Raw genomic sequence first — 12,895 nt, 5'->3', positions numbered from 1 at the left:
CAACAGAAAACAAAGAAATAAGTGCGAAAGCACGAGAGTAGAAGAGTCATAAAGTTGTAAGCCCTTTGGCCCAACTCATCCATGCCAGGAATAGAAGTTACAAATTAATACATCAAACCTCTTGACTTGTTTTTTGGAATTAGGAAAATTTTAAGGTCCCAAGTTGTAGCGTACAATATTTTGATTTATGGCTGCTCTTTCGTGCAGCGAATGTGTTAACACCAAACCTCACTCACCACTTTGTTGTTTGCTGCCTACTTTTAGTCCAAAATAAAACTTAGATCACATAAGCAGTTTTAATCTTTAGTTTTGGTTGAACTGATCTTTTTGAGTTTGACAGAAAGGTCACATACGTTATTCAGCCTTTGAGTTGTTTAACCTTTTATTGTTGTGGTTGGTGTTCTAATCTGAAAATGTGGTTGATTTAGCGGGGACTCATCACACTGTAAAGGCATGAAAGAGGTTTTGTCAGAAAGTAGAAAGAAGCGCGGAAAGTGTAAACTTTTAAGTAACCTCATTGTGGTCGTAATTTGAGGTTAAGGCAGTGTAATGTTTAAACCTGCTTTTTACGTTACCGTATGAGAATATTGTTTCTTGATGAGAAGGAAAGAAGTCTTAACACCTACAAGTTCAGCATTCTTTGTCCGATCTTCAGATAATTTTGTTTGCATCTTTTTGTTCCAAGCATTTTGTGCTTTACATTTTCTAACACCCTAAAAGCCTGTGTTCGTTGATGGTATTTTTAAATAAGTCTTTAATTATTTTCATGTGGTACATGTTTACAGTTGTAAAACAGATCAACCTGTCCACTGAAGTAATGTTTAATTTGAAACCACATTCAGTAAAGAATTTGAACAGTTTGTATACAGTAAGCAATTCTGGATGTAGGTTTGCTTGCTGAACTGGAAGGTTCGTTTTCAGACGTTTCGTCACCATACTAGGTAACATCTTCATTGAGCCTTCGAATGAAGCACTGGTGGTGTCGCCCACTTTCTATTTGTGTTTGGGTTTCCCTAGGTTGGTGTTGTCATTTCATGTGGCGATGTCATTTCCTTTTCTTTTTCTCAGGGGGTGATGTATGGGGTCCAAGTCAACGTGTTTGTTGATGGAGTTTCGGTTGGAATGCCATGTTTCTAGGAATTCTTGTGTGTCTCTGTTTGGCTTGTCCTAGGATGGGTGTGTTGTCCCAGATAGATTTAATTTTATCATGTTTTTAATACTTATTTAGTTCCAGTTTCAGGCACCAACCAAACTGTTTCAGTTGACAAAAGCATGGCAAGGAAATTTGTGCCATTATCACGCAGTTGTTTATCCAGTGCCAGTTTAGACATCAATGTCTTGCTTTTTCTTATGGTAACTGACTGTGTAAATTTCTGTTTTTCATTTGACTCAGCATGTGTACTTCCTCATTTACACCATTCGCAATAAACAATGAGTTTAATGCCTAAATTTGTTTTGAAATTTGTGTGGTAATTGCACAAATTTACTCATACTGTTTTCAGCTGAGGACTGATGTCTGTAAATGAAACTAAAGGGATATTATAGAGTATTAAAATCATGATGAAAATGTCTTTGCACTCACTATCAAATAGTTATTTAAATTTAAGCATTACTTTGGTGTTTCTGTTGATCTATTTTGAAATTGTAACATTGCGCTATTTAAAAAAAAATGCTTATGTCCGAAAGGCAATGAACTGTCTGTACAGTGATTACAGTGATAATGATTGTCGCACTAATTTAATAGCAATGGTTGTATCACGTTACTCTCCTTAATAACTATTTCCACAGGTCATTAGAGGTTATATTCAGTGAGTTTACTAAAGGTACGCTGCAAAGTGAAGGAGTAGTGCCTAATGTTTAGAGAAACACACTTTTAGGCAGGAATATAACCATGCTGAACACTTTATATGCAGAATTACTGATACATTTGCCCTTGATCATTATCCTTTCAGACAATGTGTAAATACCCATATACAGTCATCCATTAGTTGTTTTTGTTTTTTTTTGCTGTTTGAATCATTGATTGAATATTAGACAAGTTCTGACACTTCCTTGGTACAAAAAACACCAGTGACCTGGAAAACTAATTAACCGTGCCTTGTGTAGTGCATGGAAATGCAGGTGTTTAGCCAATGACAATTTCTTTTTTTTTGATTTATGTTTCAGAGTCTTTGTTGTCCCAATTTTAAAACAAAAGCTGCCCAACATCATGGAGAGTTTGCTGTTTAACAGAATAGCATCTAGAAATGCTGAAGCTGTATTTGTACAAACCTTCACTATATTTGTTCAAGTACAATACCAATAGCATATGTGATATAGTGAATCTTGTTTAAGATCATTTCAGATGGAGCTGATAATACTCTCTCACATAAAGACATGCATGTGTTGAAGGCAAAATGGGTGGCGCATGCATCCGTGCATGGTGTTGAAATAAGTGTGGATAAAGTTAAAACAGATGTAAGCTTCCAACACTTACACATAATACAGAGAAACAATAACATTCAGTGTGTGTTGAACTCTATAGTAGGTGTCACATACCCATGTCGCAAGAAATGGCAATATATTTCCAAGTCAGGATGCTCTGTGACCTGAGTTGGTGTGAACATATGTCAGCTGTCCTCATAGGTGCTTGAGGTTGTGGGCTTGGCTGTATAAAATGCCTTGGTGAGTTGTTTCAGAGCATCTTGTACACATTATTGTTTCTGAAAGTTGGTGATGGTGAGAGTGAATGTGGAAAGTGTTGAACGAGCAGCCAGTCAAGCTGGTTGCTTTGTCCTGAATGGATTGAGCTTTTTGAGCATGTTTGGAGCTGCAATATCCAGGCAAGTAGAGGGTATTCTATTACGTTCGACACTGTATCTTGTAGGCTTCAAGGAGTCAGACGGTGAGTTATTCTCTACAGAAGTCCCTGCCTCTCCCTTGATCTTGCAGCCACAGTATTTAAATGGCTAGACCAGCTCAGTTTCTGATCACTGGTAACCCACATGATGTTTGTAGTAAGTGAATGAATGATGATAGCACCATAAGTTGAAATTTCTGTCCTTGGAAATGGTCAGTGCCTTTAACTTGTAAAGTAATCATGTTACTTGTCACTCAACAGCTGGGCCTGAATGTTATCCTGGTTCTGCTGCATTTGAATGCAAACTACTTCAGTATTTGAGGAGTTGCAAACAGTACTGAACATTATGCAGTCATCACCTACATCTGACCTTGTCATTGGTGGAACAGCTAGATGTGGGTAGACCTAGAACACAACTCCAAAGAACTTCTATGGGGATGACTCCAACCAGTGTAGAGTACCACCTCTCTCTCTCTCTCCCCACCCTCCCCGATTTGCAGCAACTCTAATTTTTGTTAAGGCTCCTTGATGCCAAATTCTTAACCTGCAGGTGACCATCAAATTACACTCAACATTTTTGTAAAAATCCATCTGTTTCACTGAGGTATTTTAGTGAAGGAATCCTGCCACTCTTAGCTGGTATAACTTACATGTGATTCCAGTTGCACCAATGTGGTTGACTCTGAACCACCCACTATAATTGCCTTGCAAACCATTCAGTTCAAGGACAATGAGGATGAACATAAAATGCTGCCTTGATGTCTCTTCCACTCTGAAATTCAGGTTTGTTTTGCCCACGTTTGGACTAGTGCTTAAATGAGATCAGAAGTTGAGTGGGCCTGGTGGAACTCAATTATTCCAGCCATTTTTAAACTGTATGAAAGTCTAGTTGGGAAAACCATGTTGTGCATAAATCTCTGGAGGATCTATGAAGAAAGCTCCAATCACCACACTTGGCTGAACTAACTGTAAACAGTAAGTGAGAGTTAGTTTATCTGTTTGGCAGTGCAAGTTGCAAAGAATATTGCCCAGAACCCCTCACTCTCTTCTACTAAAAATCTTTAAGTGGTTATAGCATTGTCAAAAGGGTCTTTGCTTGCACCCTGAAGCTGTTGTACCTACTAAGTCCATTGACAGAGGCAAGTTCTACCTATTCAACAAGAGGGGCAGTCATATTTGCAGAATCTGACTTCAAGTTTCAACTCCTTCACTTCAAAAAGAAAATGCTAAAGCAAGCTAGGCCTGGAACAATATTTGGTATTGACCTAATTTTCAAACTTCAAAAGTAACTTTATCCTTCTTACTTTAAATAATATAGACAATAGTAAACCACTTCTTATGGAATTAAATTTCATTCGTAGTTTTGTTGTAAATTAACATTTTATTTTGTTTAAAACATAAAGTTAAACTATGGGTTACTTTTTAAATTGAAATGACTCGAAGATTAAAGGGGGATTGCATGTCATCTTGTACACACTCCTAGTTCACAGATCATTCTGAAGAAATGCCTGGTATTTGGTTGTAAAGTAGGAGTTAGGAAATTATGTGGGACTAAATGGATGGGCCAAAGGATCATTTTCTGTCTGCCATTGTTTGTATGTATGTAGAATAAAAGTCCGAAGAAGTCATGATCAGAGTCTAAAATTCCCTGGTAAAACTACACAGCCAGAAAGAACCAAAGAGTGGCAGATTTCAGAACTGTAAGGAAGGATCAGAAAACCTTGGGATTATTTACCCTTTGAAAGGATGCAAAGGAGATTTTAACGTTTGAAATGTAGTACATCTTGTGCCAACAATAATACAGGAAATTACTTTATGCAGAAGGAACTGTCTCTGTGCTGTTGGATTCTCGAGAAGGTCAAAGGGTCACACGTTCATTATATTTGAAGGAAAATTGTGGATGATATAATGTTCTTCCGACATGAGTGATCAACAGCAGGAACAGAATCTCAAATGAACTGGTCGAGTCAAAGACCTTGGATTCATTTAAGATCAAAATGGGTCCTACCATGGGGAACTTTGTCCTTTTTCTAAATGAATAACCTAAGATTGGCCAAATAACCATCCTCATTGTTAATTATTCTGTGAATTGATCATTTTGTTTTCTTGCCTTTTTTTGACCCACTTTGTTTGCATATATTTTGTATTTGTTCTGAGAGTTTCTTTGGTTTAGATTATTCCTGTTCAAGAAGCTCTTCTACTTTTGGTTGAAAAACTTCTTTAATTAAACATTTTTTTTAGGCTAAACTTCCAGAATTGAAGCCTGTTCCCCTGTCCACTGGTGAAATGGTAACTGAACACGAGGAGCTGGTCTGGACGCCAGGTGTCAATGATTGTGATCTTCTGATGTACCTAAGAGCTGCCAGGTAAGAATGTGCTCAAACCTTCATCTCTCCAGTCAACATTTTGTTTTATTTGCATGCAAGAAAATGCAATTATAAATACTTGATTATTAGGTATGTATTGAATAATGGATTAATTTAGTTTTGCTGTTAGAAGCTGTTTTCCTCACCTATGCAATTTTGGGGGACAATTCTCTTCTCTCTTTCCCCCCCCCCCCCCCCCCCCCCCCCCCCCCCCCCAACTTTGCTATGTTCCATCAACAATAAATTGAGAAGGAAACGTGATCTTGGCTTTTGCACATGCCCTCTGTTGCTAATTATGTGAAAGGCATCACTGAGACAATTCCATTCAGCATTCTGTAGAACTGGATTGCAGAAGGTGGGGAGCTGTTTCATTGTATAGAAATAGTCTTTTCAATGGTGGACATAATTGCTAGATTGTTCCTTATGTTCATGATTGGGTAAGTAGAAATTAACATTTACAGTTGTCATTGTAAATAAATACTGAGTGGACCCCAATACAACCAAGCTTGCACTGATAGGAATTAGATAGCCACGATTTTTGTTGGAGGAAAAGATGGTGGTAGAGGGAGAAGAACCAACTGACGGTTGATGGGAATGGCAGATGGGAAGGTTCAACATTCAGTCCATGTTCTGGGTAGATATAATCTACAATTCAGTGAAGCTGTGACATGCCTCTGGAGCTAGTGGGACTTGAATCAAGGCTTTGTGGCCCAGAGGTAGCCATTACAACTGCACCACAAAAGCCCTGATCTATCCCTGTTGTGCATGGAGTTCACCAACCTATTGGGCAAACAGTAGGGAGGTCATAATTGGCTCCAGGGCCCTGGAATGGGAGGATTAGGGGAACAGGTAACTTTCTTGCAACTGATCTCTATCTAACTTGGGAGTCTCAAAAGCAAAAGAGGGGAAAAATGCAAGTTACAGTTTTTGGTTTGATGTGATGAGGAATAATCATATACAACTATTTGTATTGATTCTTCACTGTTTTACTTTCAATGTGCTAAATTATTCCCTATTCTGTTGGTTAATTATAGAAGCGTAAGAGCAAAAATAGGTCATTCATCCCTTTTGAGTCTGCTCCACCATTCAGTGTGATCATGGCTGATCATCCAACTCGGTATTCTGCTCCTGCCTTCACCCCATATCCTTTGATCCATTTAATCCTAAGAACTATATCTAGATCAATATCGTTTCAGGTCCATGACCCTAAGATCTTTTGCTATAAATGCTGCATCTTATGATCCTGCTCCACAGTGATCTGATGAAGGAGCAGCCCTCTGAAAGCTAGTGCTTCCAAATAAAGTTGGACGATAAACTGGTGTTGTGATTTTTAACTTGTCCACCTGGTCCAACACTGGCACCTTCACGTTGCATCTTTCTTGAAAGTTCTCAACATTTTTGTCTCAACACTTTCCAGTGGCAGATAATTCCACAGCTTCACCACTCTCTGGGTAAAAAGAATCCTCCTCATCTCTATCCTAAGCAGTCAGCCCATTAGCCTTACACTGTCACCCCTGTTTCTAGACTCCCTGATCATTGAAAACATTCTTCCTGTATCTATCCTGTATGATGATAGAATTTTATGGGCTTTTGAGATTCCACTCTCTGTGAACTTATAGTCCTAAATTATCATAAATCTCTTCACAATATGTCAGTCCCTGCTGTCCCAGGAATCAATCTGCTAAACCTTCTTTACACTGCCTCAATAGCCAGAATATCCAAACTCTGATAAAAACATCAAATCTGCACCCAATGTTCCAGCTGTGGTCTTACTAATTCCCCATACAATAACAGCAAGGCATCCCTGCAGATGTACTTGAATCCTCTTGCTATGAAGGCCAATGTGCCATTCGCTGCCTTTTTTTTGCATACTGCATTGGCATGCTTATTTTCAGCAATTGGTGTATGAGGGCCTCCAGGTCTTGTTGCACCTCCTGTTTTCCCAATCTATTGCCATTCAGATCATTTGCCTGCCTATCTTTGCTACCAAAATGGATAATCACACTTATCCACATTTTCATCTGCCATATATTGCCCACTTGTCCAAATCATGCTGAGGTTTATCTGTATCCTCCTGGCTACATACCCTTCCACTCAGCTTTGTATCATCTACAGATTTGGAAACATAACGCATTTTTTTCCTTATCTAAATAATTAATTATCCCACTCATCACTGACTGCCCTTTGGTAAAAGACCCTTTTATTCTTGTGGTCCAACCAGTTCTCAGTCCATTTCAGTACATGATCTCCAATACCATGTGCTTTAATTTTGCATACAAATCCCTTATGTGGGACCTTACCAAAAGACTTCTGAAAATGTAAGTAAACCATATCCACTGGCTCTCCTCATACAGTCTACTGGTTAAATTTTAGCAGATTTGTTAAGCATGGCATCCCTTTTGTAAATCAATGCTGACTGTTTGATTTGGTTATTATCTTCCAAGTGCTGTGCTGTTACATCTTTTATAACTGATTCTAACATTTCTCCCACTGGAAATGTCAAGGTAGTCAGTCTATAATTCACTGTTTTCTTTCTGCCTGTCTCTGTAAACATTGGGGTCGTGTTAGCTACCTTCCAATCCATAGGAACTGTTCCTGTGCTTGTAGAATTTTAGAAGAAGACCACTAGCACATCTGCTATTTCAAGGGCCACTTATTAAAGTCTATCAGGCACTAGGGATTTACCTGCCTTTTAATCCTGTTAGTTTCCACAACATTGTTCCATTACTAACATTAATTTCTTGTGGTTCCTCCTTCTGATTAGATCCTGTGCTCCCCTATAATTTTGGGATCTTATTTGTGTCTTCGTTTGAGAAGACAGAACTAAAGTACATACTTAATTTGTCCACCATCTCTTTCTTCCCATTCCATTACAAATTCTCCTGTTTCTGACTGTAGGGCACCTATATACATCTTTGCTAACCTTCTTCTCTTCATAAATCTATAGAAGCTTTTATTGTCAGTCTGTATGCCCCTTCAGGTTTGTTATTATGCTCCGATTTCTCCCCCTTAATCAGTACATTTGTCTTCATTTTCTGGAATCTAAACTGTCCCAATCCTAAGGTTTTATACTTTAATGGTCAATTTGTAACTATCCCTAATTTTCCTTGTTACCCGCAGTGTGGCTACATTTCCCATTTTATTTTTATGTTATGCTGGGTTGAATAGGTTTTGCAGTTTGGCCACACATTCTTTGCATGTTTACCTATCTATTGTCATCCCTTGAAACAAAAGTCTTTAATATATCATTGCTAGTCGCACCACATTCCATCATGATTTCCTTGAATTAAATTCAGGATTCTAGTCTCAGTAACAACTATATCGCTCTCTACCTGAATGTAAAATTCTTTCCTATTGTGTTCTCTCTTCCCTAAGGGCCCATGCACAACTAGATTAGCAGTTATCCCTTCCTTGTTGCACAATACCTAGCCAAGAGCGGCCTTTGTCAAGTTGGTTCCTCAACATATTTATTTGAAAAATTATCCCTTATATACTCCAACAATTCCTCCTCTACAGTGTTGCTACTGATTTCATTTGTTCAAATTATATGGAGATTGACTTTATTCATAATTACAGTCATGCTATTATTACTTGAATCTCTAATTTCTGTCAATATTACAGCTGCAGTTTGAAGGTTTAAAAAAACCTCTCCTGACATTTTCTGCTCCTTCGTTTTCTAAGCTCAACCAATACAGATTATACTTCACCAGAGCTAATATCCTTCTCGCAATCACATTAATTTTCTTTTTAAACAACTGTTCTAATCCACCTCCTTTTTCCCATTTTGTCTGACCTTTCTAAAAACTGAAACCTGCTCGATATTCTGTTCCTACTCCTGACCGCCCTGCAGCCACATCTCTTTAGTGGATGTAGGTTTGTTCGCTGAGCTGGAAGATTCATTTTCAGATGTTTCATCATCATACTAGGTAACATCTTCAATGAGCCTCTGGATGAAGCTTTGGTGACGAAATGTCTGAAAATGAACCTTCCAGCTCAGCGAACAAACCTACATCCAGAACCTCAACCTGAGCTACAAATCTTCTCAAAACTTGCTAACATTTCTTTAATCCCCACTATTTCATACCCATTTAAATCTGTTTGTTTAACTGATTTCATCTATTTTATTGCACATGCTCCATACCTTAAGGTACAAATCCATAATGCTTGTCCTTTTAGCATTCTTAGCCTCCTTTACTGTGGCCCTGCTTGATTCTAGGCCTTTATTTCCCTGCACATCAACTTTATTTCCCAATATGTCTTTGTTTCATTCCTATTTTTCTGTCATCCATCGACCTGTATAGTTTCCCATTCACTTACCATTTTATTTTATACCTCCTCAACCACACTTTCAAATACATCCTGTAGGACATAAGTTCCAGTCCTGCCCAAGTGTAACTGATTCAGTTTGTCCTGATGCCATCAGGTGCAATGCCCCAGGAATCTGAAACCCTCCCCCTTGCACCATCTGTACAGCCATGTAGCCATTAATATAGCATGTTATTTCTATTCTGACTGCGATGTGGCATTGGTAGCAATCCTGAGATATAATCTGAGGTCCTATTTTCTAATGTACTTCCTACCTCCCTATATTCTACTTTCAGGACCTCCTCTCTTTTGTCATTTAATGCCTATGCATATCACAACCACTGGCTACTCACCCTTGCAATTCACAATGTCCTGTGACTCTAGCACTCAGGAGGCAATGTACCATTCTGGAGTCTTGCTTGCAGCCACAGAACCATCATCTGTTCCCCTTACTATTGAATTTCCTGTTACTATAGCATTCCTGCTCATTATCTCCTCCTCCATGCAGCAGAGCCAACAATGGTACAATGAGGTTGGCTATTATAATAGCAAACATAGAGATATTTAAAATACTTTCACATACCAATTAAATAATGTGTGAGCTCTGTAAGAAGTCAGCTATGTTGATAAAATATTTGCTGCTGACAAATTACCCAGGTGCTTCACTAATCATGAAATTGCCTGACAGAATTTTAATTGTCCCACCATTGTGTTCAATGCCTACAGTTGCTTAGGCTGCAAGTTCTGAAATTCCCCACCTATGTCTCTTTATTTCTCTATCTCACTTTTCTCTTTTAAGATATTCCTTTTAGGCCAAACTATATTCTTGGGTTTGGCCTAATTGATCTTTACAAGGCTTACTGGTATAATTCCTTTTTCAGTCCCTTTGTGAATTGTCTTGGTACATTATACAAAAGTGCCATGCAAATGTAAACCTTTTGTGTAATTGCAGAAGTATTAACTCACCTGAAGCTGAATATTAGAAGGGGTGTTTTACTTTGCAGTATTTGCATTATAATTTCCTATTTCAATTTTTTTTTATATTCGGAATAATGCAAAATGTGTTTCCATGTAGGAGTATGGCTGCCTTTGCAGGGATGTGTGATGGTGGATCTACAGAAGATGGCTGTCTTGCAGCATCTCGTGATGATACAACAGTAAATGCTTTAAATACTGTAAGTTTCCTTTGCATTAGGCAATTTGCTGAGCTCCAGATGTGACATAGTGTCATTGCTTAAAGCAATGACCTCCAAATTATTTTAGCAAATAGATTATAAAATTGAAAAGGCATACCACTTTTCAATGTGCATTTTTCTGGTTATTAATTGGCCTATGTTTTCCAAGTCCTTTAAAATCCTGAGCCAGAGATGGTGCCATCGTGGTAATGTCATTGGTTTATTAATCCAGAAACCCAGGATACATAGAGTTCAAGCTCCACCATGGCAGCTGGTGGAATTTAAATTCAATTAATTTGGAATTGAAAGGAAAAGTCTGCCTTCCTTACTAGCTCTGGCATAGATGTGAAACCAGAACCACAGTGATATGTTTGACTCTTAAGTGCACTCTGAATTGATCCAGCAAAACACTTAGTTCAAGGGCACTTAGAGCAGACAATAAACACTAACCTTGCCAGTTATGCTCACATCCCAGAAAAGAACAAAAGAACACAAATTTCTTGACTTCCCCACCTTGAATTAAATAAGTCCTGTCCTCAAAAAGATGGTTATCAGCTCTAATACAATGCTCCTTTTATTTCCTTAAGTTTTGAAATTGCGAAGTTTAATGTAAAACTTGTATTCAAGTTCATACCTTTGAATTTGAATAAATGTACACAATGTATTTACTTGAATACTCATTGAATAGCTATTAAAATGAAAAAGAATTGCTGTAATTTCCTGGTTATTAATATTGATTGCTTTCTGATACTGTTCCATCTTAAAATTGTGCCCTAACATAATGAGTTATGGAAAGCTTTGGTACAAAAAGGCTTAAGTTTTGGAATCAAAGTTGGGCACTTTAATAGAGCTAGCATCCATTTGCTGAGGAGGAGCCTTGTATGATTCTGTTTTCAGATGCAAAGTGAGGCACTCGTGGAAATTGCATACTGAATAAATGTTGGCTCTGAATGTTGAAGGACGTGGAAAATGTCGACCATTTAATAACCAGAAAATGTTTTTTTTAAAACAGTGGATATTAAAACTATGAACAATCAAAATATGTGTCTACATTTTAAATCCTCTCCAACTATCGATTTTGATGTTGATACATTTCTATGAAGTGTTATATGATATACATTGCTAATTCTTAGAAAGTTATGAAAGCATGATGAGAACTTCATCAATTTTACTGCAGCACGTTGTATAAATCAAAGCTGGCAGCTCACTACCACAATGTTTTATTTATGTAATGGCAGACTGCGGCAGAAAGCGATGGAATTTAATGTTAATTGTGAAAGATAGCTATGAGGGACAGAAAATGAGAAATGTCATTCAGCTGTATTCTGAAATGTAATAAATGTATTCTTCCAATCGTGATTTATATGACAAATATTCAAACTGCTGTAATTGTATAAGATGCATTGGATCAATTCATTTATATTTTTCTGAAATTCTCAGTGAATAGACTTTGCTAGCTAGAGAAAAAGAAGATAATGGATACCTCAAGATTATAGCTGATTATATTTTAACCTGAGCTCTCAAAGGGACCTTAAAAATTGTATTATGGCAAAACGTACATTTTTAAGCATGCTTTTTTTTTTGCTTGGGAACTTATTTTAAAAATGTGCTCCTCCCTACCTCTTACAGTATGGCCCTTAATGAAAATTATGACCTTTTGTTTCAAGGTTCCATCATGGATGCGCTCTGAATGCTGGCTAAATGTTTGCATTTAAGGAAAAGCTGAAAAATATACACCTTTTTCATGAATAATTTACCAATTCTTTCTTTCTCAATAAATGTCAGTGCCAGTTTTCAAAATTCATGCTATTAAAGCCAGTCAGAATGTATTTTTTCCACAGTGCTATGACAACTGAGTGATATTGACTCCTTCAGTCGAAGTGTTGTGAAAAATGGGATATATAATATTGTTGTACTTCAAAGGCTGGTAGGGTATGTCATTACACTGGTTGCCTACTAAGGAAATTCCTAATCACAGTATTTCTGTCAAGCGCAGAGTAGTGGCACATAATTTCCCACAGGGATGAGGGAGAAAGAAAATTGGAGACACTGCAATCCACTCAGTGGCTGAAGAGAGAATTGGCAGGCAGCATGCTCTCAATGGGGAATGATGTGCAGGAGCAATAATGTAATTTGGAAATTGGAGTATAGATTTACAGTATTCAGAAAATCCAATTCCAGTTGTTTGTAAAATGCTGACGATGGGCCAC

At 37.7% G+C, this 12,895-nt stretch overlaps 1 protein-coding gene across 6 annotated transcripts in view; it reads left to right on the top strand.

Moving 5' to 3' along the window:
- Positions 1–12,895, top strand: part of rerea (arginine-glutamic acid dipeptide (RE) repeats a) — a 575,418-nt gene that overhangs the window by 387,954 nt on the left and 174,569 nt on the right. For all 6 annotated transcript variants that reach the window (XM_060851827.1, XM_060851826.1, XM_060851825.1 and 3 more), the window contains 2 exons: positions 5,081–5,205; positions 10,586–10,685. In XM_060851827.1, the coding sequence (XP_060707810.1) occupies positions 5,081–5,205; positions 10,586–10,685 (225 nt within the window). The remainder of the gene's footprint in view (positions 1–5,080; positions 5,206–10,585; positions 10,686–12,895) is intronic.

Source organism: Hemiscyllium ocellatum, chromosome 37, assembly GCF_020745735.1.
Source record: "Hemiscyllium ocellatum isolate sHemOce1 chromosome 37, sHemOce1.pat.X.cur, whole genome shotgun sequence".
NCBI classification, from domain to species: Eukaryota; Metazoa; Chordata; class Chondrichthyes; order Orectolobiformes; family Hemiscylliidae; genus Hemiscyllium; species Hemiscyllium ocellatum.
The sequence above is the reverse complement of the archived record's forward strand: the minus strand, read 5'-3'. Positions and strand labels throughout refer to the sequence as shown.